The sequence below is a fragment of the Chenopodium album genome, chromosome 7, assembly GCF_948465745.1.
Source record: "Chenopodium album chromosome 7, dcCheAlbu1.1, whole genome shotgun sequence".
In the NCBI taxonomy this organism is placed as follows: Eukaryota; Viridiplantae; Streptophyta; class Magnoliopsida; order Caryophyllales; family Amaranthaceae; genus Chenopodium; species Chenopodium album.
The window spans coordinates 63,367,923-63,395,620 of record NC_137840.1 but is presented as its reverse complement, the minus strand read 5'-3'; the positions used below and the strand labels follow the sequence as shown (position 1 = coordinate 63,395,620).

General features: G+C 37.4%; 1 protein-coding gene across 1 annotated transcript; it reads right to left on the bottom strand.

The window, feature by feature from the left end:
• Positions 1–25,494: 25,494 nt before the first annotated feature.
• On the bottom strand, positions 25,495–27,181 carry LOC145638062 (protein SOMBRERO-like). The gene is made up of 2 exons (XM_081689029.1): positions 26,861–27,181; positions 25,495–26,162 (listed from the first exon to the last, which is right to left on the bottom strand). The coding sequence occupies exons 1-2, from the start codon at positions 27,167–27,169 to the stop codon at positions 25,575–25,577; spliced, it is 897 nt and encodes a 298-aa protein (XP_081545155.1). The 5' UTR covers positions 27,170–27,181; the 3' UTR covers positions 25,495–25,574.
• Positions 27,182–27,698: the final 517 nt, after the last annotated feature.

Below are 27,698 nucleotides of genomic sequence, written 5' to 3'. Positions count from 1 at the left end.
ATCAAGCTCTTCATATTTATTATTAAGCCTATAATGACTAATGAGCCTAAATTGTGAAACGTAGATAATGGCTTCTAAGCGTTTTCTGTTGGGCTTTCTTAAAAAAATCCAGGGCCTAAGCCCATTATATCCTGATCCATTAAAATTATAAATAATACCTTAGTCTTTATCTCTCTTCTAAAAGGTAGAAATACTAGAAAATACTTTAACATGAGTAATCAGACGTAATCATTTCCTCTATTGCTCTCAGTGGCGGAGCCAGGATTTCTAATCCGGGGGAATAAATTTCGGAGGTTCAATGTTTCGACAAAAATCTCAAGGAAAAAGAAAAATCACATAAATTGTTTAATATTTATTTGAAATCGTATACAACAAGTATTCCTATATGGCAAAAGAGGAGTAAAAATGTTCATCATATTTTAAGAAAATTATCCGACAAATGAATAAATATTTGTTTGTAAACCCAATTCCAAGTTATGTAATCCAATAATTGATAAATAAAAATCTATTACCTTATCATAATGTTAAATAATTAGTCTTTAAACAATTTGATGATAAATATATATGGAGGGATTTGGATTACATTCGAAAAACATAAACTTCGATTACATTAAAAAAAATAAACACAACTTTCTATAATCAATCTTATTATTACAAATGTACTATGTATATATAAATAAAATTTTAAAGTTATTTACACATAATTAATAAATGGTAATCTATTAATTAAAAACATTAAAAAAAAAATAATAGAAAAAAAACCAATAGTAGATAGAATTTAATCATACTGTATGAACTATGAAGTAACTCATTAATAATCACAATTGACAAAGTAGTATACTAGTACTTGATTGAATAGTTAAATGAAAATAGTTAAGAAATAAAAAAAAAAACCTATGCAAGTGTCAGATGTAGGATTCGAACCAGATCCAAGTACACCTTATTCACAACTCAACCATCAAACCATTTTCTTCTTTGTGTCATTAACTGCATGGGTAATTTATTTATACCTTGTTCCAGAATTGTTTTAAAGCAAAACAAAAAAAAAAAAAAAAAAAAAAAAAATAGAAAATGGGGGGACAGCTGTCCCCCCATGTTCTAATGTGGCTCCGCCACTGATTGCTCTTGTCTTTATATTGACCCAACTTCCGGACTGATATGCTCATATGCACAGTTAGAAGCTTAGAACAAAAAAGAACGGATGGAATACATCATACAGAGTTCAAGTACTGGTTAAAAGATGCTCTCATTTAGACTTTTTGTTGGGGTGAAGTATAAGACTGGGTACTCAACTTTCACAAAAGTTGCAGATTGAGTACTCAACTTTCATTTGTTGCAGACAGAGTACTAAACTTTGTACTCAACCTAATGGACTTGTTATAGCCGGTAATCAACAGCTAATAAATGCAAATATGAATAATAATTTTTTTTTTTCATTCCCTTGAAGCCTGTGAAGCTGAATAATTGTCAGAGTACATATTTAAACCAGGAAAATGAGAATTGTAACTGTATTTCAAAAAATTTAGCCGTTACAAATGAAAGAGCTAAGGCCAAACAATATATAAGAGTGCTTCTGAGCCTTAGTTTCTTCACAACTTGGTTTGTGAAATTTTCCCCCAAAAAATAGTGTTGCTGCTTCGTGAATCTGCAAGTATTAGGAATAAGGGAAATCAGTCACCATGTCAAGATTAAGTTCAGGTCTTAGCTCAAGCCCAAGTAGGTGTCACTGTGGTTTGCTTGTGTCTAGGACAAGAGCTTGGACAAAGGACAACCCTGGAAGAAGATTTCTTGCATGTCCAGATTTTGATGCAGACACTGAAAGAAGAGGGTGTAAGTTCTTCAAGTGGACAGATGTTGAACCACCAACAGATTGGCAGACTGATGTTATATTGGGTTTGATGGAGGATAAGGACAGGTTGAAACATGAGATTGTGGGCATGAGGAAGCAACTTTGTGAAGCTAATGAATATGCAAGGAAGATGAAGGCTAAAAACACATTGATGAAATTCAAAAGGGGTGTTAGATTGAATTTTAGTTGGCAACTGTGGGGCTTTACAGTAGCTGCAGCATTGGGGATTTACTTTTATGTAAGGCATATTTAAAATTAAAATGTAAGAAGTTGTAGGTAGTATGTTACCTTAGTTGTTCTTGCTAGTTCTTCTCTTCTTTGCTAGGTCCTGTAAAAGTTCAAAATGTACTCAGATGATGCTATTTGGCAAAGGAAATGAATAAAAGTTGTTGTATTAACCCACCTGTAGTGCTTGTGATGTTATAGTTGTTGGATCATGGTGGCTTTGTTGTGATGAAGGGGGGTATTCTTGACTGCAGGAATACACAGTCTGCTCCCCATCATAGTCAGAGTAAAATGCCCTTTGAACATGTTGTGTTGTTGGTGCAGGAACATGATTTTGGTGGTTTAAACTACCTTGCATCTATTTAAATAAAAGGTTAACATTTGACTGCAATATTAGTGACAATAAAAATCAAATTTGTAAATTTCTTACTGTTGCAACTCTCTGAAACCCATTTGGGTAAGTGTAGATCCCCACTCCCCTCATATGCATAGGTAGTTGAGGTTCATGTGTTGTTGTTGTTGCAGAAGTGGAGTTTTCAGTTTTTCTGGTGTTGCTGTTGCTTCTGTCTCCTGCAGCAACATTTTTGCAACCCCTAGCATTATGGCCTTGGACACCACAAAGTCTGCAAGTGATTACACCACCTTTCCTCTTGAGCTTTCCTGCTGCAGTTACCTCTGCTGCCTGCATTCTTCTCTTTGTTTTTGGCCTGTGATTAATTTTCTTGAGCTTTGGTGGCAAAACAAGGTCATTAGATAATGGCCATTCCTGAGGTCCATTTAAAGGATCTAACAAGTGCTGATATGCTTTTAGGTAAGTGGATTTTGTGAAATATTCATTGACATATGGCTCAGGGTGGTCTGACCTGTTCCACACTGCAACTACAACATGTTTGCAGGGGATGCCACTAATTTGCCAAGCTCTGCAACTACAAGTTCTTTGAGCAAGGTTCACAACAAATTTGTCTTGAGTAGCACCTTCTCTGACCCCATAACAAAACCCACCATCCCAATATGCATTCCAACCCCTAGCCCAAACCTTGCATGTTTCCAACTTTTGTTGGATCCTAGGGCATACAACCATTTCCTTGTTGGCAATCTGATCCCTTTTCTTATGAAGCCTCTCCATCACACCTTCCCTTATGTCTTCCAACATGGTGATTATTGGTTTATGCCTTGAGTTGAGAATGTAAGCATTAAACACCTCACTCATGTTGTTATCAACACAGTCACAACATGAGAGTGGGGTGTAAAATGCCCTGCACCATTTTTTGTAGTTTCTGTTCATGAGATCCTCAGCAGCATCTTCTGAAATTGCTCTCATTAACTCAATGTTTGCATTGAATTCATTCTCAGTTGTACTTTTGGCTATCTTCCAAAACTGCTTTCTGAATTCCAACCCCCCACCAAAGACTGATCTGAAATTACAGTATACATGTCTTGCACACACCCTAGTCTCAGCTTCAGGGAATGTGTTTGCAACAGCAGCAAGCAGACCCTTCTGTTGGTCTGACATAAATGTGTACCCTGCCCCACCATAAGTACCTAAATCAGAACCTAAAAGCTCTAAGAACCAAGTCCAAGAATCTGTACTCTCTACCTCCACTACTGACCATGCTATTGGGAACATTTGGTTGTTCCCATCCCTCCCTACAGCTACTAATAGCTGACCACCAAAAGGCCCTTTCAAAAAGCATCCATCCAAGGAAATGATCCTCCTGCATCCATCAAGGAATCCCTTTTTAAGAGCTTCAAAACACAGGTAAATTCTTTCAAACACATTGGCATTCAATTTCAGTTTTACTGTATTTCCCATGTTACTTCTCAGAATTTCAGCTGCATATCTAGGAAGCAAGCCAAATTGGTCCTCATACTCACCAACAATGAGTTTCTGTCCCAATTTTCTAGCTCTGAAAGCTAAGTACCTACTAACTTTCAACCCCTTTTCAAGCCATACAGTCTCTATGATATCATGCACCTTCATGTATGGGTTAACTTTGAATTTGCTTTGAAAAAACCTAGCTACCCATGAAGTTGTTACTCTCTTGCTTGTTGGTTCCCTACCACAAGTATGCTCACCAACATGAGTTTTAACCATGAAATTTCTTTTCCCTCTCTCCCAAGATGCCCATATCCTCCAAGGACAACCTTTGTCTTTGCTCTTGCAATGCCCACCAACCCTATTTTTGTCATTTCTACTGAAATGGATGTCTCTACCAGTCTGAATACAGTAGTCAGTAACAACTTTTTTGAATGTCACTGAATTCTCAAATGACTGACCAACAAAAAACTTGCTAGCACTCCCCTCAGACCCTCCCTTTACAGTATTCTTTCTGTTACCCACAGGTTGTACTAGGTACCCATAGTCATCCTCATCAGATGACTCATAAGGGCTGTCTGTCCCACTTAGTCCATCAGAATCACATGCATATCTTGATGGATCTGTTCCCTTTGATTCTGCTAGCTTTCTCAGCATGACCAATTCATCCTCATATGATTTCTCTTTATGTTTCTCTTCATTCAACCTTGTTCTAGCATTCACAATTTCTGCATCATCCTCATCTGAACCCTTAGTATCATAGTCTATAAATGGATCAGTACTCCTAGGCACACCACTATTAAGAAGTTCAACAAAGGAGCCATGTCCACCTACTTCAATACCTATGTGTGTAGGTACATGTGCATGTTTATGTTCTGTATATACTTCAATAACCCTAAACTCCAACAACAGTGAAAGAAAGGGGTCACAGGAACTATTTTCAAACCCTAGAAACCTTATACCACATTGAAAATCCTTTCTGGGATCCAAGAAATGCACTTTAACTATATCTTTATACCCTAGACTGTCAATAACTTGTTTCACATACACAGAGTCAACATCTTCTGGTATGTCATCAAAGGTGTTGACTCTTCCCCCATTGTATATAAGTTGAGCTTCATCTTGATCCCATTCCCCACCATGATGAACTATTATGCAAGGTTTCAAATGCATCTGTTCTGTTATACAAACATGGCCAAATTGTTCATAAGTTGATTGTCTTAATTTGTCAATTGAGTATATATGTGCATACAACATAAATAAACAAGTAAAGCTGCAAATATTGACAGAAGTTCATACATAATTAGTAATTTCATTCATTTCATTTAATATGTCCATTACATACACACAAAAGGTAGGCTCAACTACAGCCTACAATTTACCAATACTACTACTCTATCATGGCATAGTGACAAGCAACATCTTATAACTTGTCACAAAAACCTACTTCATCCACAAAAACCTACATATGCCATGACAGAACAAACACCTAAAACCAGTACCTCAGAACAGAGATAATTTTTCTTACATCAGAAAACAAAAAAAAAAAAAAAAACACATAAAAGCTTATACTAGCAGCATCCCCCCAAAAAAGCCTTAACATGCTGCACCTAAGACACCCCCGCCCTCTTGCAACTACTCCTCCTTGAACAAGAGTGGGAACCCGTCAAAGTAGACGGTCATGTCCTTGTTAACCCACGCATGGAGGTCGCGGCCATCATTGAACAGCACATCGTGGAGGATCCACTCCTGAATTGAAGCCCTAGGGCCATGGAAAGGGTAGCTGAAGGCCATGTGACGAAGGCGCCACCAGACCCGCCACTTCTTGCAGGTCCTCTCCACACTCTCCTGGTCCTCCCAGAGCAGGCGGTTGAAGATGTGTGTCACCAACACATCCTGCTGGCTGAAGACAGGGTGTGCATCACCAAGGGCGTCCATACCTAAAGTCCAACATTTTTTTGTTTACCAAAAGTTAGTGAGGTGTACTTAAACTAAGCCACTCTTCAACATACAGCCCACAAACCTTACTTTCTCCATTTTTTAACAACAAATTCAACACTGTAATCATTATTCTGATCTTTGTTTAAGCTAAGTCACACTTTATAACAAAATAAGCAACAAAAAACATATGTTATTCATGCGAAAAAGACAAACATTCACTTTTAAGAGCAACACTACAACCAACAAGTACCAAATTCAATAACATAAAGCCAAAGAATGAGAATATACTTTCTCCAGAGGTTCTTTTTGCAAGTTTCCAGTCTCGTTGTTCAGCGAGATCAACGGCTAGCCAAGTCATTCGCCAGTAAAAATAGCAACTTTCTTCTTTTGGAGTTTTTTTAATAGAGTAAATGATGAAGGTCCCCCCCTTTCTAACTTGCTTTTATAGGGAAAAAGGAGACAAAAGCTTGTCTGAAATAAGGAGGGAGGGGTATTCTTGGGAAGCTTGCCAAAGAACCTTCATGAAGCATAGTTTCCCGCCACAAGTTACTCAGCTTTGATACAAGAGAAAGCATCTTCGCACATTTACCAAGATTTGTCATCATTACTCTGTTTTCGAAATTTACAAAATAAAAAAATAAAAAAATTGCTTTAACCGGTTGAAACCGGATACAACAAGTAACTCGCCGGAATATTCTCTCCGATTGGTACTCTCCCAAAGTTAAGTACCCAATTTGCCACTTTTGAAAGTTGAGTACCTTATTTGCAACTTTTGTGAAAGTTGAGTACCTAGTCTTATACTTCACTCCTTTTTGTTGTGACTACCATTGATTTTCACTGCTTCTAATGGCTTTTGATGATTTTTAGTATTCTTTCTGTTTTTTAAAAGTTCGACTCATTTATTATAGAAAAGTACGAAAAAGTAAAAAAGTTCAACAAATACGAGTAGTGGATAAAGTAAAAGGTTAATTCCAAGTTTCTCTTCTTGATAAACAAGAAGCGTTTCTCATGAGGGTAAATTTGGAATTACCTGTTGACGGAGTGAACCTAACGTTACCCCCTTATTCAACTTACCCCCTTTTGCAATTCACCTCTATTGTGAGTGTCGTCAATACTCAGTACTACCCAGAATGGGCAGAATCTAGTTCCCACCTCCGGCGATAAATCGTCAAAAGCGGGAGACCAATCAGAGGTTTATTGAGTAATATGCTTCAAAATATGAACGTTGGTTAGTGGGCTAGTTAGTTCCTAAAGTTTCTGATTTAGTTGCTAGTATTTTGCTTAAGTCAACAATAAGTTAGAAGTTAGTGGGTTTATTTAGTTAAGCATTATTTGTTAGTGGGATCTTATTCCTATTATTTTTTTTTTTATTTTTTTTTTTGACAATAGCAAAACATACATCAAAACTAAATTACTCATAATTTGAAAGGGTCATACGACACTTCCTAGCTATGAAATCCGCCCTTTTCACTTGGTCCCTTTGGACTTTAAGAATTGTACACCTTTGGAATGATGCACCCACTTTCTTAATTTCCTTTATCATCCAAGCAATTGAGACATCCTTACCTACACCATCTTGTAGATTGTTGATAAGCACAATTGAGTCCGAAACAATGAGAATCCCTTGCTTACCTTCCTTCTTTGCCCATTTCATAGATTCTAAGCAAGCCCATGCTTCACAATGAAGGGTTGACGCCGCCACTCCAAATTTACCCCCTTCACTAGCTTCATTTCCTTGGTTACCCTTTATGACTGCCCAACCAATCCCAGCTTTTGTAGTTTTCTTGTCCCACGACCCATCCACACTTACGATGAAACTGTCATACCCACTCCTTTCCTTCCCCAACTGAACTGAGTCGAATCCTGGGGGTAGGCTAGGATCATATCTTGACTCAATTGTTGCATCATTAATATAACTCTCATTTTGGCAGAAAATTTGATGGTCTTGAATCGCCAAATTGATGTATTCGGTGGCAAGGCTAGTTCCCCCGTTTGCCTCATTGAAGCACCTTGCATTCCTTGCTTTCCATAGTCCCCACAAAGTAGCAATAAAAATAATGCTACGGGTACTATACTTACCATCCTCGCTATAAAACAGCAGGATATAGTGCTGAATCCACATTCGAAGTGAATTGAATCTCGTCAAGTCAGAGCAAATCGCCAGGGATCCATTTTCCCAGACCTCCTTTGCTAGAGTACACTGTCTAAACAGATGTTGGCTGTCCTCCTTATCCATTCCACAAAAATCACAAGACTCCTCAATTTGTAACCCCCTTCTTACCAGATTTCCTTTTACTGCAATACTATCATGAAAAAGCTTCCACTAAAAAAAAAACTTCCATTTAGGTTGTATATGCATTCTCCAAATGAGCTTAACAAATCTTTCCTCCTCACCTGAAAGAGCCATATGCCCCTCTCCTTGTTCCTTTGCCAGGAAGTAATAGCCAGTCTTATTCCTATTATTATGTAAGCAATTTCCTTGTTTTTAGCTTTGTTTGTTTTGGGATATTTGCCTATATAAGGCATTGATGTTATTATTTTTTTTTTTTTTTTTTTTTTTTGGTGAAAAAGAGGGGCAAGCCCCAAGAGAAAAACAACGCATAAATCAACAAAAAAGAAAACCAACGAAACAAAAACAGAAAAAAGCAAAACAAAACATAAAAACTAAATGAAACTAAGTGTAAACCCCCATATTTTAAAATATATTATAAATGAAATTATATATTATTTATAATATTTACTTGTATTTTTCCGGAATTTAATTTCAAAAGTTTCAAATTATTTTTGGGGTTGATAAACGATTTTATTACAAAGAACTTTTTATGAACCTTCCTTCTATAATTTATGTCCAACAAACAAACCAAACCCAGTTTACTTTCTTAATTGACCCATTAATTTAATGAGGCCCAATATCCCTACTTACCCTACTACCCTCTCTCCTATAAATACCCCATACATCCCCAAAAATTTCCCCACACAAAGGTTAGTCTTATTTTCTTTCTCCTTTGTTTTATTAATTTGTGTAATTATAATTATTGATTATGGGTTTTGATTTTATTGTTTGAAATTAATTTAATTAGTATCAAAGTGTATTTTGATGATTAAACTTTATAATTTCAGATTTTATAAATGTTATAATTTTCAGATTTTGTAAATTTAATAACCTAGGGTTTTTAATCATTGAAAATCATGATTTTAGGGTTTTTATGAACAACCGATTTAGGGCTTTTATAGTAATGATGTTTTGAAATTTTGGTGATTATACTACTAATTAGTTTAACTTAATTCCAGATTATTTTGAACACGTAATTCGTGTTTTAATGTTTAGATTTTGGTTCGTTAATATTAATCCCGTTTTAATCCTGATCAGGTTCTGAACTCATCCGATTTTGACAAAAAAGTAGTGTTTTCCATGTGGAAACAATGTTTTAAGAAAGACTCAAAAGGTAGTGAGCACTACCCTCTCGTGGCCAAATTCAGCCTCTAAATATGATTTTTGGGCAGTTTTTGATTTTTAACGAAGTTTTTTTTATGCTTAATGTTTATAATTAGTTTTGGGTTTTGATTTTATAGTATAAAGTTTATATTTTTAGTATCAAAATCATGTTTTTATGTTTTAAACTAATAATTTCAGATTATAATTATTGTTATAATTTTCAGATTTTATAATTTTAAAAACCTAGGGTTTCAATTTATTTAAATTGGGATTTTAGGGTTCTTATGACTAATTAAATTGGGGCTTTTGTTCCTATTGTATTTCTAATGCATAATTAACCATAAAAACATGTTTTTAATGAATTTTTAAGAAGTTTTAATCTAAATTATATTGCTGGAAATTTGGTTAAGTATTAATTTATTATTGTTGCTTGTTTTCTAGGAAGTGATTATTTCTTAGGAGACTTTTAAGTGATTAAAAGTGGCACAAAGGATTGTTTATACGAGGTACGTACATGTTTACTTCGTTGTAAGTAGTATCATGTTTAGGTACCAAAGAAAAGAACTTAGTTTCATGATTAGAGAACACTTGGATGAAAATTGTTTGGTTATACATTTAATTAATTCATGTGCTTATGTTTATGAGACATGTTTTGGTGAATTGATTATGTTTGTATGGAATTATGGATGCAAACATGTTGAATTATATTGGATTAATTGTTTGTATGGAATGTTGATACAAACATAATTTTATTGGATTGGTTTGTTAACCACATTTGGATTATTAAAGGATTGGAATTGAATGGTTTAAGTGGAATGAATTATTAATTATTCCACAAGGTTATTATTTATTTATTTATTGCTCAATCATAACTTGTTAGTATGTTGAGTAAAGGTGGATTAAGCCGAAATGGCTAGGTGAGTTGACTATGTTCAACAATTTTGAATAATTTGGAAGTTTAATTGGAATTAAAGGTCAATTTGTGATGTGATCACCATTGTCCTAAATAAGATTAAAAAATGAATTGATGTATGATTGTTATGTATGGTCTTCTTGATTGAGTCGGCTATTAATTAAAATTGTAATCACGTAAAGTGAAACATGGATGAGCAATAAAACTCTGGAAAGCGTGCACTTCTAGAGTATTGACAATTATGGGTTGGGGTACACGGTGGTAGCCCGTGGCTTTTCGAGGCTTGTTTGATCAACATGTCCTCTTTTCTTTTGGTATTTACATTTTTATTTTATAATGAAAGTTAGATGGGATCCTAGACTAACTTTGTGAGAATGGAGTCGCGCCCATTCTTGCATCGCGCTAAACTTTTATTTTAAATGGTCATTTGGGACCAAAATGATTTGGTGGATTGGACAACCTCGTCTATTGCTTACTCCAACAAAATTAATTAAATTAAATATAAAGAGTCAAGTGTTTGGAATTGATTAGCAAGTATGTTGAGTCGATTGAATTGTTTAAGTGTGGAGTCTTAATTAATGAATTTATGTTGTATGTTTATTTACTTTAATTAGTTGAGCATGCTAGGCTTGGTACGTTGTAGCTTGTATGTACTCAGCTTTGCTGATTGCGTGCTTTTGTGTGTTTTCTTTTGGTCATGGCCTTCGCCTTTCAATGACCCTGTGATGATCCAATTATTACACTTGTATTATTGGGGAGCAGTATCGCACAGGTTATCTTGATGATGTGAAGTTCGGGGATTTGACATACGCATTGTCAAGGGATTGGTGTGATTGAGAGTATTCGTTCTTTGTATTAAACTTATTTATGCTTTACTATTTTAATTATGTTTTGGGATTTTGGAATATTGGTTTGATTTTAATAAGGGCCTTTATGGTTCCAATTTGTAAGCTTTGACTTATTGGTTTTCTAAATTATATTATTTTAATATTTAAGTTGGATTTCCGCTGCGATACTTTGATAAAGCCTTAACGTTTTAATACGTGGCGGTAACATGCCAATGGTTCTCCTCTATTTTTATTTAAAGTAAGTGGTTTGGAAAAGGGAGAATTATTGGGGTGTTACACTAAGTCTCCGGAACTAATCTAGTCCAAGCCACTCCGCTCAAGTCCTCCAATAAAACAGCATGAAGATCCTTTGGGACCGCCTGGATGAGTTCGAAATCTTGCTCCAACTTCACTCCATAGTTAGCTAACCAATCAGCAGCACGGTTCGCTTCTCTATAGCAGTGAGAAATAGTAACCTGTCATTCCTCCCTAGCAATGAGAGCCTTACAGCGTTGGATAATATGAACATAAGGAGAGTTGAAGGGAATCTCCTCCAACAGCATTCGAACGACTACCTCCGAATCCACAGAGAGTTGTATCTTTTTATGGCCCGAGTCCCAAGCCACTTGAAGCCCCTTTTGAACCCCACGAAGTTCAGCTCTAGTACAGGTGCACCGTCCACAATTCATATCAAAAGCTTCATACAACTCTCCTCGATGACCTCTAATAATTCCCCCAGCTCCTCCATCTCCTGGATTTCCCTTAGCAGCACCATCAGTATTCAACTTCACCCAACCTTCTCTAGGAAACATCCATTTCACAAGAATTTCCTTGCGAATTCTCGGTTTTACTTGACCTTGCGGAATAGCTCTATCCATAGCTCTTTTGATCTCCCCAACTCTTGCAAATATGAAACTGACTTGATCAATTGGTATAGTAGGAGACCGATCAAAAGATCTAGCATTTCTCCATTTCCAAAGCCACCAGCAGGTTATCGAGAATACCCTAGGCCATTCAATCCCCATGTCAGCCATCTCTACATTAGTATTTCGGCTAATCCAATCCCCCAAGGTCAGAGATCTTTCCCTATTCGCAACACGCATCCCTAGTTTGATCCATATGTTCTTCGCAATAGGGAAGTTTTGAAGAATGTGGTCCGTTGACTCTTCCTCTAAACCACATACCTTACACCGAGGGTCATCAGTGAGATTACGCAAAAATCTATTTTGGTTATGCATCAACCTATCTTGAATGGCCAGCCAAAGGAACATTCGTACCCTTTGAGGCACGAGTATCCTCCATAGTTCCTTAAATTCCTGTCTTGTGATATCCTCTTTGCCGTCAAATTCACGAATTATCTCCATTGCTGAACTAATGGAGAAGCCTCCAGTAGAAGTACCGTTCCACGGCATTGATGTTATGTTTCTTTATTCAAGTTATGAAAAGTCAGCCTTCTTCTACTATATTATATTGTGTTACTCTATTTATCCAACAAATTTGGTATCCGAGCCAGGCTAAAACACACGTGTAGCCTTCAATTTCTTTACTCCTCATCAATTTAGTAAAGTAGGTGAGAGAAACTCCACCAAAAGAAATTAAAAAAATCAAAATCCTTGCCCCAAATTGAACAGAGTGAAACACATTGAGGGAGTGAACCCATTTGAATCACCTTCATCATTATGGCCAACAATGGTGTTAATACTTCAGCTCAACTTCAGCTCAACCTCTTATCCCAATTTTTAAAGGGGAAAAATACCACCTTTGGAGTTTGGAGTATAAAAATGCAAACCATGTTTAGATCTCAAGAGTTGTGGGAAATTGTTGAGAACGGGTATGATGAACCGGCGGAGCCACCGTAAGAACCCGATCAAAGATTGCGTGAAAATCGCAAAAAGGATGCAAAGGCTTTATTTTTCATCCAAACTGCAGTGGATGATGACATTTTCCCTCGTATTTCTTCTGCCAAGACATACAGCAAAGGCGGCATTGGAGATCGTCAAGCGTGAATACTATGGTGATAAGAAGGTGATTTCTGTCAAATTACAATCACTTCGTTCTGAATTTGATGGGTTGAATAAGGGTAAAAAGGAGTCAATGCAGAGTTATTTGTCTAAAGTCTCTGGCATTGTTAATCAAATGAAGTCTTATGGGGAAAGTATTAGCAATGAACGAGTGGTCAGTAAAGTGTTAAGAAGTTTAGATAGTGATTTTAATCCTGTTGTTGTTGCAATTGAAGAGTCAAAGGATTTATCAAATTACACATTTGATGAATTGATGTGTTCATTGTTAGCTCATGAGGCTAGATTTAAAAAGGATGATGAGAAAGGTGAGGAGAAGGCATTTCAGGTGAAAGGAGAATCTTCCTTTAAAGGGAAGAATGAAAATTCAGGTGGCAGAGGAGTTAGTAGAGGAGGCTTCCGTGGACGAGGTCACGGAGGAAGTAGAGGACATGGCTATGGAGGAGGTCGTGGCCAACATGGAGGAGGTAATCGGCATTCCAAAAGTAACATTCAATGCCATTATTGCAAGAAATTCGGCCACAAAGAAGCTGATTGTTGGAGTAAGCAAAGAGGTGAATCAAAGGCAAATTTTACCGAGGATCAACAAGAGGAGAGCAACCTGTTCATGGCTCACTCAAGGCTCGATCTGATGGACAATGGTGTTTGGTTTGTAGATAGTGGTTGCTCTAACCACATGTCCGGTGAAAGAAAGTTGTTCAAGAATCTTGATGAAACGAAGAAGTCAGAAGTTCGACTTGGGAATGACAAGCAAATCAAAGTTGAAGGCAGAGGCACCGTAGCAATCCCGACTTCTAATGGTGGTACAAAGCTTCTTCATGATGTCCATTATGTGCCTTCTATTGCCCATAATTTATTGAGCGTTGGTCAATTAATTAAGGGTGGTTATTCTGTGATATTTGAAAATGATTGTTGCAACATTTATGATAAAAAATCTAATCATAAAATTGTGAGAATTCAAATGACTCCAAATAAAATGTTTCCCCTTAATGTATCACAAGGTGATGTTAGTAGTGCATTAGTTATGAAAGGGAACAATGAGTCAAGTTTGTGGCATTTGAGATATGGTCATTTGCATGTTAAAGGGTTACAATTGTTAGGCAGAAAAAATATGGTTGTTGGTTTGCCTAAAATTGAAACTCTAGACTTTTGTGAAGGGTGTGTGTATGGTAAACAAAGTAGACCATCTTTTCCTGTTGGTGATGCCTGGAGAGCTTCTACTTGTTTAGAACTAGTTCATGCCGATTTATGTGGTCCGATGTCAACTGAGTCTCTAGGTGGAAGTCGATATTTTTTATTGTTTGTTGATGATTTTAGTCGAATGAATTGGGTCTATTTCTTGAAAAATAAATCTGAAGCCTTTGATTATTTCAAGAAATTTAAGTCTCTTGTGGAAAAACAAAGTGGGTGTCAAATTAAGACCCTTCGTACAGATCGAGGGGGTGAGTTTGTTTCTGATAAATTTGATACCTTTTGTGAAGAGAATGGTATTCACAGAGAGTTGACAGCTCCTTATACGCCTCAGCAAAATGGCGTAGCCGAGAGAAAAAATCGTACCATTGTTGAGATGGGAAGAAGCATGTTAAATGCTAGAGGTGTTCCAAAGATATTTTGGGCAGAGGCTGTGGCAACAGCAGTGTATATCCTCAATATTTCGCCAACAAAGGCTGTCTACAATTCTATTCCGTATGAAGCATGGAAGGGTCGCAAACCCAAGGTGAGTCACTTACGTATTTTTGGTTGTATAGCTTATGCTTTAGTCAATTCACGTTCTAAGCTTGATGAAAAATCACAAAAATGCATTTTTGTGGGTTATAGTACTCAGTCTAAAGCATATAAGTTATATAATCCTGTAAGTGGCAAAGTCATTGTTAGTAGGAATGTTAATTTCAATGAAGAAGCTTGCTGGAAATGGGAGAAAGATGGCTCTCCTACTCACCTGATTGCAGAAGAAGAACAAAACCCACAAGAGATGCCATTAAATGATGGCAATGAAATTAATACTCCTCCTGTCACACCAGCTGGAAGTACATCATCAACACCTGAAAGCTCCCAAAACACCTCATCCGGATCAAGCTCTTCGTCAGAAACACCACCCAGGAAGTTCAAGTCTTTGAAGGAAGTGTATGAGTCCTGCTCATTTGCTCTGTATGTGTCAGAACCTACCTGTTTTGATGAATCAATTGAAAATGAAGAATGGGAAGCAGCAATGATAGAAGAAATGACGGCAATTGTACACAACCACACATGGGATTTGGTTGATCTTCCAGAAGGCAAGACTCCCATTGGCCTCAAGTGGGTCTACAAAGTTAAGCATCATGCAGATGGAAGTATCCAGAAGTTCAAGGCGAGGCTCGTCGCTAAGGGGTATGCACAACATCAAGGTATTAACTTTGATGAAACTTTCTCACCCGTAGCTCGTTTTGAAACAGTGCGAATGTTATTGTCTTTGGGTCCTAAATTGAATTTACCAATTTATCAATTTGATGTAAAATCTGCTTTCTTGAATGGGGAGTTAGAAGAGGAAGTTTTAGTGTCACAACCCGAAGGCTTTGTTGTTAGTGGACAGGAGAACAAAGTCTATAGGCTCCGAAAGGCTCTCTACGGTTTGAAACAAGCACCGAGGGCATGGTATAAAAGGATTGACTCATACTTTCTGGAAAATGGTTTTGTTAGGAGTGAGAATGAGCCAACATTGTATGTAAAAAATCACAAAAATGGTGATTTTTTAATTGTTTGTATTTATGTTGATGATAAGATTTATTTAGGGTCTTCTGAAAAATTGGTTGCTGAATTTAAATCATGTATGATGAAGGAGTTTGAAATGTCAGATTTAGGCTTGCTGCAATATTTTCTTGGGCTTGAGGTAAACCAGGTGGAAGATGGCATATTTCTCTCACAAAAGAAATATGCAAAATATATATTATTCAGGTTTCATATGCATAACAGCAAGTCTGTTGCAACACCTATGAATGCTAATGAAAAATTGCAGCTTGATGATGGTACGGGTGTTGTTGATCCGAGTTATTATAGAAGCTTAGTTGGTGGGTTAAATTATTTAACTCATACTCGGCCTGATATCATGTACTCAGTGAGTGTGTTATCACGATATATGCATAGTCCTACAAGGCAGCATCTCGGAGCAGCAAAAAGGGTACTTCGTTACATTGCCAGAACTGCAGATTTTGGTATTTGGTACTCAAAAGATGCAAATTTCAACCTACTCGGGTATAGTGACAGCGATTGGGCAGGTTGCATTGATGAAAGAAATAGTACTTCCGGTCATGTTTATAACTTGGGGTCGGGTGCAATATCTTGGAGCTCAAAGAAGCAAGAAGTGGTAGCATTGTCATCGTCTGAAGCAGAGTACGTTGCTGTGACAACAGCAGCTTGTCAGGGAGTTTGGCTACGAAGACTACTAGCTGATGTAAGGTGTGAGCAGAAGGAAGCAACAGAAATATTTTGTGACAACAAAGCAACTATAGCTATGACTAAAAATCCGGCTTTCCATAGTAGAACGAAGCATATTGATATACGCTACCATTTTATTCGAAGCCTAGCTGCAAAGAAAGAAATTAAGTTGAAGTTCTGTCCAACCAACAATCAAGTTGCTGATGTCCTCACCAAAGCACTCCCTCTTGATAAGCATGTGTATTTTCGACATAAGCTTGGAGTATGTAGTTTTGAAGCAAGGAGGTGTATTGAGTAATATGCTTCAAAATATGAACGTTGGTTAGTGGGCTAGTTAGTTCCTAAAGTTTCTGATTTAGTTGCTAGTATTTTGCTTAAGTCAGCAATAAGTTAGAAGTTAGTGGGTTTATTTAGTTAAGCATTATTTGTGTGGGATCTTATTCCTATTATTATGTAAGCAATTTCCTTGTTTTTAGCTTTGTTTGTTTGGGATATTTGCCTATATAAGGCATTGATGTTATGTTTCTTTATTCAAGTTATGAAAAGTCAGCCTTCTTCTACTATATTATATTGTGTTACTCTATTTATCCAACAAGGTTTCGATCAATTAAAAGAATGGCTAACAGTAGGAATAAGCTTCAATGGAGGAAATTGAGTTTAAAAGGAGGAATTCGAACTTGATGACAGCTTCAACGGAGGAATTCAAGCTCGATGACAGCTTTAATGGAGGACGGTCACCCTTACCCTTTGGGGTTGACCATGCCATAAATTTTACCCTTTCTTATTAGGTTTTTCGTTTGATTTTGGCGGCGAAGCCGCCTATGTTTGTCGCCGATGATGGTGGTTGTCCCCGGTGTAGACGAAAGAGGAAGATGATGGTGTTGGTGGGGACGAAAGAGGGGAGGTGATGGTGGAGGTGTTTGTTGTCGGTGGAGGTGTTTGTTGTTGGTGGAGGTGAAGACAAAGCTACAGTACAATGGAACGCCGCTAACGTTACCGTCTAACATCGTCTTCATTACCCACGTGACTTGCTTCTTTTGGTAAAATAACTATTGAAATCAATAACAAACAAAAAAAGATTAGAACTTTCCTGGATTGAAGATCCCAAACTCACAGTCGCGCCGTGGAACAAAATCCACTGCCTTAGAAGCGAAATACGCCACCACCGGTACAAGTTTCCTAGTGACGCACGCCCCCCAAGTTTAACGCAACTCTCTCCATAATCCGTGCACCCGAACTCGAAGAGTGGAATTGCTCAAGAATTGTTCAGATCTCAAAAGGTAAGTTTGTGTTTTCAGCTAGAAAGTGAATGAAACTCATGAAAAGGCAAGGCTCGTATTTATATGAGTCCCGGAAAAAGGAAACATGCAAAGCAAACCGACCTAGGAAAAAAGGCGGGCCCAATCGGGCGAAGTCTCCCGATCGGGCGCGAGATTAAGTTTCTCCAGACCTGGTGTCGCGCCCGATCGGGCGAACACCGCCCGGTCGGGCGATCTAGAAACCCTATCCCGAGCGAGCCATCGGGCAAACCCGCCCGATCGGGCTCGTCAAAAACTCGAGTCCGCCGCCCGGTCGGGCGACGGCCGCCCGATCGGGCGCGAGAGTTCTCCTATTTTCCTTGGCCACCTCCGCCCGATCGGGCGCGAGCATCCGTGTGCATTACCTATTTCCAACAATCCCCCACTAATGCGAGCGGATCTTCAACATGAAATCTGAACAGTAAATGAAAGTCTTAGTACTTAAATGCTAGTATCCAAAGGTTTGAACTAACACATTAGTGCACAAGGTTTTCAACACTTCCCTAGTGAGTATCCTAAGATTTGAACTCCTAGGAGCGAGGAAGGGACCTTGAATACACATACCTTGACTTTAGAGCTTAAGCAACTCCGCCAATCTTGGCCAACACTTGGGCTCTCATGAGTACTTCAGGAAAACAATACTTCAGTCTTCCCTTGAGAGAGGCCTTCTCTCAAACTCACGTAGGTGTTCATCCTATGTGTTATTCACACACGTTCCCAGCAAATTCAAAGGTCTTTCCCTGCAGGCTTAAACATGTTTAAGCACCTTGCAAACCAGAGAATTACATGCAATGGAACTAGAACATTAAGAACATAAGTTCAACCCTTCAACTTTCGGTGTCATTATCTATCCTGTTTTAAGAACTACTGGGACAAAGGTCTTAACTCTATTAAGAACCTCCATCTATCCCTGCTCAGAAAACAACTGGACTAATGACATTAAGAGATAAACTCATCCTAGCAGAATCTAACTGGTAAAACTTACCACTCTTATAGAGTAATAGATTCAAACACATGATACATATATAACAAATCCACATGATTCATTCCAATGAAACAAAATAACCAAAACAGGTTCTTGATTTATTATAACCAATGTATCATGTCACATAGCTAGAATAGCTACCATTTTAAGTCATTACAACAAAGGTTCTAAACCCATACCAGTTGATGACTCCACCACTAGTCTACGACTCAAACCCTTAGTAAAAGGGTCTGCCAGGTTTTTCTCTGTTCGAACATAGTCCAACGAAATAACCCCATTCACAATAAACTGCCTCACAGACTTGTGTCTGACTCTTATGTGCCTTTTCTTACCGTTGTAAACACTATTTTTAGCAACACATATAGCGGCTTGTGAATCACAATGCATAGAAATAGGTGGTGACGGCTTCCCCCACAGAGGAATATCAATGAGCAAATTTCTCAACCAATCTGCCTCTTGTGTAGCAAGATCCAATGCGATGAACTCAGCTTCCATAGTTGATCTAGCTATACACGTCTGCTTACCAGACTTCCATGAAACTTCACCCCCACTAAGGGTAAACACATAGCCACTTGTAGAGCTTGTTTCATCACTATCCGTTACCCAATTTGCATCACAATACCCTTCAAGAACCAAAGGATGACCAACAAAATTCAATCCCCAAGACATGGTTCCACATAGATATCTGAGCACACGCCTCAAAGCAACCCAATGTTGCTCACTAGGACAATGAGTATAGCGACTAAGTCTACTAACAGCAAAAGCAATATCAGGGCGAGTGCAATTCATCAAAAACATCAGACTACCAAGCACCTTAGCATATTCAGTTTGAGACACACCGTCCCCCACATTTTTCACCAAAGTTCCAGAAGGATCAAAAGGAGTTCTCAATGGAGGCAAATCAAAACAATTAAAGTTCTTCAGAATTTTCTCCGCATAATGAGACTAAGACAGAAAATACCCTTTCTTGGTTTTAGTAACTTTAACACCAAGGATCACATCTACCTCTCCCAAATCCTTCATCTCGAACTTTGAATTTAAATAATTCTTAGTTTCATTTATGACACACATGTTTGTGCCAAACAGGAGCATGTCGTCAACATACAGGCATAATATCACACATTGCGCACCAAACATCTTAGAGTACACACATGCATCACTACCGTTGACAACAAAACCAAAACTAAGAATAGTTTTATGAAATTTTTCATACCATTGCTTCGGAGCTTGTTTCAAACCATATAAGGATTTCTTTAGTCTGCACACCTTATTCTCCATCCCAGGAACTACAAAACCCGGAGGTTGCTCCATGTAGATCTCCTCCTCCAAATCGCCATTCAGAAAAGCTGTCTTAACATCCATCTGATGCACAATCAAGTTGTAAGATGAAGCTAAGGCAAACAAAACACGAATAGTGGCAATTTTAGTCACCGGAGAATAAGTATAAAAATAATCAAGGCTAAATTTTTGAGTGAATCCTCTTATCACCAATCTAGCTTTGAACCTTTCCACGGTGCCATTGGTTCTCATCTTTCTCTTGAAAATCCACTTGCACCCAATAGCTCTACTCCCTTTTGGCAGGTCCACAAGCTCCCAGGTACCATTTGACATGATTGAGTCAAGCTCACTGTTTACAGCTTCCTTCCAGAAGGTTGCATCTACTGAACTCATAGCTTCTTTAAACGATTTCGGATCTTCATCCACAACCTGAAGACACAGCATGATCTCATCTAGATCATCTTCGAACTCACCTAGATTTCCGCACTCTGCTATAAAGGCTGTTAGGAAATCAGGTCCAAAGCTTGTCTCCACTCTTTGCCTTTTACTTCTCCTAGGTTGAACCTCACTTTCAATCCTAAGGGAAGTATCTTCTGGCTCTGCAGATGAAGGAACTGAAGAAACATCGTTAGTAAATAAATTTTTCTTCAAGGGAAATACCTGTTCAAGGAACTCTGCATCACGAGATTCAGATATAGAGCGATCTTCCAGACTCATAAACCTGTATGCGGCACTATTCTCAGCGTAGCCAATGAATACTGTATCATAGGTCCTAGAACCTATAGTTGAGCGCTTGAACAATGGATAGCCCACCTTAGCTAGACACCCCCACACTTTCATGTGATTCAAGTTTGGAGCATAACCCTTCCATATTTCATATGGAGTCTTGTCTAACTTCTTGTGAGTTACTCTGTTCTGTACATAATTAGCTGATAGAACCGCTTCACCCCACAAATTGTCTGGCAACCCGGAACTTAGGAGCATTGCATTCATCATTTCCTTCAAGATCCTATTTTTCCTCTCTGCCACACCATTTTTCTGCGGAGTATACGGGGCCGAAACTTCGTGAATGATTCCCTCACTTTCACACAAGTCCTTGAGAAAGTCGGAGCCATACTCTCCACCCCTATCTGAGCGAACTCTCTTTATTTTCCGCTCCAACTGATTTTCTACCGCTGCCTTATACACAAGAAACTTGGACTCAGCTTCATCCTTTGTCCTCAAAAGATACACCTTGCTATATCTAGAACAATCATCAACGAAGGTGATATAGTAGCGTTTCCCGCCTCTACTTTCCAAGTTCTTAAAGTCTGCTAAATCTGAATGAATTAGCTCAAGTGGTGTGGTCTCTCTCTTCGTGATAGATTTATAGGGTTTCTTCACGAATTTAGACTCCGCACACACTTCACATTTTTCAAATCCATCTAATGACATATTAGGGAGCAAATCTAAACTTTTCATTTGTTTCAATTTTGTTGCACCAACATGACCCAATCTACTATGCCATAATTCAAAGGACTCAACAATATAAGCAGAAGTAGAAATCTTATTCATTGAAGGAACAGTTACAATCTCAAGAACAAATAGGCCCCCACTAAGGTAACCCTTTCCAACATACTCCCCATTACGAGTTAACACAAGTTTATTAGCATCAAAAACTAACTTAACTCCTACTTTGTTCAACAAAGCACCAGAAATTAAATTTCTACGAAGAGAAGGAACATACAGCACATTATGAAGAGCCAAGGTCTTCCCTGAAGTCAGCTTCAGAACTACTTTTCCCTTTCCAAGTACCTCAGAGCTGCTTGAATTTCCCATGTAGACTTGTTCACCTTCCTTTGCATCTTCCATACTGACAAACAGGTCCTTGTTAGCACAGAAGTGTTTAGATGCACCAGTGTCCACGATCCATTCACTGTTGTTCTCAACCAGGTTGACTTCAGAAACAACTGCAACAATGACATCTTCATCCTCATTCTCAACCAGATGAGCATGACCCTTGATTCCTCCACTCGATTTCAGATTTTTCTTCTTCTTGTTTTTGCATTGTGAAGCAAAGTGCCCCACTTCACCACATGACCAACACTTGACAGTGACTTTCTTCCCAATCTTGCCCTTAGCTTGGAGATTTCCCTTCTTCTCAGAGCTCCTCTTCTTGGCACGATTATCACCTGCTTTCTTGTCAGAGTCAGCACCAGATTCAACAAGGTTAGCCTTGATTGCTAACACATTCTTTGGCTTAGAGGAAACATCCTTAAGCCTGTTGGCTTCCTCAATCTTCATGTGGCTCACAAGTTCTTCTAGGGTTAAATCCCTCTTTTTATGCTTGAGGTGATTTCTATAATCAGACCAAGAATCAGGTAATTTTTCAATCAAAACATTAGCCTGAAGGATTTCACACATCTTCATACCCTCAGCAAGAATTTCAGCAACATAATTTTCATACACATGGACTTGGTCCATAATAGGCTTTGTATCAACCAATTTGAAATTCAACCAATTTCCAGTCACATACTTCTTTTTCCCAGCATCATCAGCACCATTTCTTCTCTAAAGACTCCCACATCTCCTTAGCAGATTTCATATTAACATACAAATCAAATATGTTGTTTTTCATGCTGTTCAAAAGATGACCTCTAACAAATATATTATCACGATCAAATTTCTTGATTTCAGATTCATTAGCAATAACAGTAGTGGTCCTTTGACTAGAGCTAGATTCTTTATTCCCAGGAACAGGAGTACTAGGAATTTCAATCATGGTATTGGTTTGCTCAATAGGTTTTGGAGCATCCCTAAACAAAACATAATCAATTTCTACTTATTCAAAAGCAATCAACATCCTTTGTGACCATCTCTTATAATTAATTCCATCAAGAGACTCAACCTTAGACAGATCTAGGTATAGACGAGTTTGAGAATTGCTAGTCATGATATCAACAGAATAAATCAAAATATTTCTCTTCTAAATTGTTGGTAAAATAACTGTTGAAATCAATAACAAACAAAAAAAGATTAGAACTTTCCTGGATTGAAGATTTCAAACTCACAATCGCGCCGTGGAACAAAATCCACTGCCTTAGAAGCGAAATACGCCACCACCGGTACAAGTTTCCTAGTGATGCACGCCCCCCAAGTTTAACGCAACTCTCTCCGTAATCCGTGCACCCGAACTCGAAGAATGGAATTGCTCAAGAACTGTTCAGATCTCAAAAGGTAGGTTTGTGTTTTCGGCTAGAAAGTGAATGAAACTCATGAAAAGGCAAAGCTCGTATTTATATGAGTCCCGGAAAAAGGAAACATGCAAAGCAAACCGACCTAGGAAAAAAGGCGGGCCCGATCGGGCGAAGTCGCCCGATCGGGCGCGAGATTAAGTTACTCCAGACCTGGTGTCGCGCCCGATCGGGCGAACACCGCCCGATCGGGCGCCCGGTCGTGTGCCCGGTCGGGCGATCTGGAAACCCCATCCCGGGTGAGCCATCGGGCGAACCCGCCCGATCGGGCTCGTCAAAAACTCGAGTCCGCCGCCCAGTCGGGCGAGGGCCGCCCGATCGGGCGCGAGAGTTCTCCTATTTTCCTTGGCCACCTCCGCCCGATCGGGCGAACACGCCCGGTCGGGCGCAAGCATCCGTTTGCATTAACTATTTCCAACAGCTTCAATGAAACTCACAGTCAGCATTTATTCAACTTTAAAAACCATTTGTTTACAATTCCCTAGGCATTTTTATTACACATTTGCCACTAGAGAAACACCTCTTGTTTCTCAAGAAGAGAAACTGGGGCGCCCCCAAAGTAAAAGAGATGAAACAAAAATTGGGAAACTGATTTTTACACATCAATATTAAATAGAATGCATCCTTAATACTCGGTAATAGAATGAAAGAACAAAGTATCATCATCTGTAATAGAATGAAAGAACAAAGTATCATCATCTACCATGTACTTATAACAAATTAAATTAAGCTGTCACTCACATGAAACATATTATGAAACCCAACTGTACATCAATTTTTTTAACAGTTAGCTACCTAATAGAGATACACATTAACCTTGATCATGTTAAAGTAATCCTTATATTCAATTAACTTTGAAAAAAAAATAAAGTTGTACTCCCTCAGTTTTTAAATACTTGCTTCATTTTTCTATGCGTGTAATTTTAGGAGAAATTGAAGAAAGTGATAAAAAAAAAAATGAAGGTAGTGGGGTAAGTGGAAGAATGAATATTGTAAAAAACAAAAGTAGTAGAGAGAATTAGTAAAGAGAGAATATGAAATTAATAAAATATGATTTATATTGGATCCACTAGGTGAGAGAAATTAATTAAATATTGTAAAAGTTCCAAATGAGGAAATGAAACAAGTATTTAAAAACGGTCGAAAAAGAAAAGTGGAGTAGGTATTTAAAAATAGAGGGAATAATATATTGGGACTAATACCAAAAATTATATCGACAAAAAAAAATGTAATATTTAAAATGTCGATTAGGATATATTTTGATCATAACCATAGTCCATCATGTGATGCTTTTCTTGCACTCAAATTCAGTACATTGTTTACGTCCGTTTACCATGCTACGTACATTTTATTTGTTAATGCGCGTACCTGCCTGTAAATTTTCATAAAGAAGGAAACGTAAATTTTGAGCAACAAGTTTAACTTCAATCAAGGATAAACGAGTATTATTTTATAAAGCAATAATTAATCATTGATCGGTTATATGAAGGTAGCTAATCAAACTTTGAAGTGGGTTTGATTTGATCTAATCAAAGAAATTATTTACTCATTTCATTAAGAATTGTGATTGATTGATCCAACTATAATATGTGCTATGTGTGCTATGTGTGCATGTATCATCATCGAATGCATGGTGTTGATTAAATGCTAAAAATTCACTGGTCTTGATCAAAGCATAGCATGATAGCAACTTGGTTACAAAATTATTAAATTTCTTATAAAACTATCTTACATACTTCATTCGTATGTTCTTTATAGTTTGAAATTTTTATTAAGACAAGTTTGACGATGCATAAGTTCAGCTATTAATATATTGGGTAATGTTAGATGTAGCCCTAAGGGTTATGTATAATCATTACACTTTTGAAAATTGTATAGAAAAGGAATTCATGACAAAAACACGCTTAATTATCATTAAGTAAAAATAATTTCAGCTGAATTTTAGAATTATACGTTAAGACGAATATGGCAAAATCTCACATAAGTATGTTTTATCATAATTTAAAATTACAAACACTAGTTAATAAAGTAAAGCTGATAAATAGTATTAAAAGTCAAAACACGTCAATTATAATAAAAAATGATGAAAGAAGTGTATATTTAGTGATAATTTATGGTCATCAAAGTATGTAATGTTTGGCCTTAAAAGTAAAGATGGAACAATTATCAAAAACCATAGCGAGTAAAAAGACATAGCAAACAATATCTATAAAACTATGAATTCCTAAATTAAAGAAGTTTATTAGACTATAGTAGAATGAAGCAAATGAATAAATACAGACTGATTGCATTAAAGTCTATAAACCCTTGCCCTTTGTTTCAAGGTTACAATCTATAAAAACCCTTAACAAAACTTATGTTGTTGATGTTGAAGAGCACTAGTTGAGCTCATTCCTAGGATATCATGGTTTGCTATGGCGCCGGCTACAATCTTGTTATGTGATGGATCTTGTTGTTGCTGTTGTTGTTGTTGATGCTGGTCCAAGCTCTGGTAATTGGCAAGAAGCTTATCCAAGAACCCCCACTCGCCGCCATTAGCTAACAATTGTTGTGTGTTTATTAGTCCTCCGGCGGAGGTGCTTAGTCTCAGTATATTATCCATGGTAGTAAAGAGAGTGCTACCACCGGCGGCTGATAAGGTGTCGGAGCTAGCCAATTGTGGGAGGTGCATAGCGCCATCGAAAGTGTAATCAGGGTTATAGTAGTTATTAGGAAACATTAAGGGTTGGACGTTGTAACCATGTTGCCTTGGTGGGAATAGGGTTGTAGAAGTAGTAGGGTTGGTGCTTGGCTTTAACATGTGGCTTGAGGTGGGGTGATTATTTGTAGGGTTAGGATTATCGTAATCGTCTTCGTGTTGTAGCTCAGAGTGTAAACCTCTTCCATGGTTCTTCTTCTTGAAGACTCGGCACACCACCCATCCATCTTCTTGCTAAAACAATGAAAGAAAAACCACACCAAATTATAGTTGCAAGCAAAGATTATCTTCTTGTATATCTATAAAGGTTAATTAAACGAACTATGGAGAAACAACTTACTAATATATCTTTTTTTTCATTGACTTTCAACGAGACCTATCAACTACCTCTTTTTCTTATATAAACTATTATAAAAATGACAGTTATAAATAACTTAGATTTAATTCTTGGATCTGTCACTCTAAGGGGGACATATACATCTTAGAATGTCGCCTTTGATGTACCTGGTTACATATATGTGCATGATAACAACCCCTAAATCATGGATCTATATCTAGTTGAAAACAATTTCGTTTTTGGTGTATGGACACAACGAAATACGAGTACAAATAAATTTAATTTAAGCTTCATTAAGTGAACACATAGATATGAAATCTATGAAGATTACATTAAGAAAATTTTCTAGGTTAATGGAATAAGGAAGGTCTCTTTGATTTGTTTTATGACTTTACATAAACGTCAAAAATTATTCATCTATGCTAGTACAAACAAGTTCCAACGTACAATAATATGATTAATCCTTACTCCAAGCCTTAAAAAGTTAAAAGCAAACCTCAATTATTGATAAGCTCAAAAAGGCTAGCTGTAATCTTGCTTTGAACTATATCAATTTTTATGGATAAAAGTATTTAATTAAGAAATTTAAACCTACCTGAAGTTGAGGATCTTCATCGTTGAGTCGGTATTCATGCATGATCCAATCCGTCTTGTGACCATGAGGAGCACGTCCGGTGTAGAAGACTAAGGTTTTCCTCATGCCGATTCGCTTTGCATTGTTGCCAAGGTAGATTGCCTTGTCTCTCCCGGTGGCTTTCCAAAATCCGGCTGCCGTGGCACGGTTTGTTCGTGTACCGGTTGGATACTTCTTGTCCTTGTGGCTAAAGAAGTACCATTCATTTTGAGGTCCTGAACCTATCCTGCATCTATCTGTATAACAACATTGCATGCACGGTATTAGCATCACTTTGTAGATGTTGCCAAAATTATAAAGATTTCTAACATGCTAGTAAAACTTATCTAGAAAATAATCACATAACATATTGCTTGCTATCCAAAAAGTGAATAACATGCATGAACTTCATTCAACCTAAATCAATATGAAATTAAATTTTTCCTCAAAAAAAAAATACGAAATTAAATTCAAATATTATTTGTCGTTTTTTCATAATAAATTCATATAGTAGTTTGTTAATGCTGAATGGTCCACATATGATTTAATTGAAACAACTTGTTTGTCATTTCTATACCTTTTTAACATACAAACTCATTGTATAACAAAAATCCAATTCGAATCATGTAGCACTACAAATCTATATTATTCAGATGAAGAAAACAAGAGCATAAGAACTTAAGAAACACTTTTTTTTAATGAAATTTAAAATCACTTTCTAAGTACGACTTTTACAAATAAATTACTATATGATTAAGAAGCCCTCGAGATGCCCATGCAAAGTTAAACATGATTAAAAAATATTGTATTAGCGGATGTC

Bases quoted from the DNA above. Each gene is read 5' to 3' on its own strand.
- LOC145638062 (XM_081689029.1), bottom strand. From the start codon at position 27,169: ATGCTAATACCGTGCATGCAATGTTGTTATACAGATAGATGCAGGATA. The intron at 26,163-26,860 runs GTAGGTTTAAAT...TCATTGTTTTAG, and splicing joins ATGAAGATCCTCAACTTCAG to CAAGAAGATGGATGGGTGGT.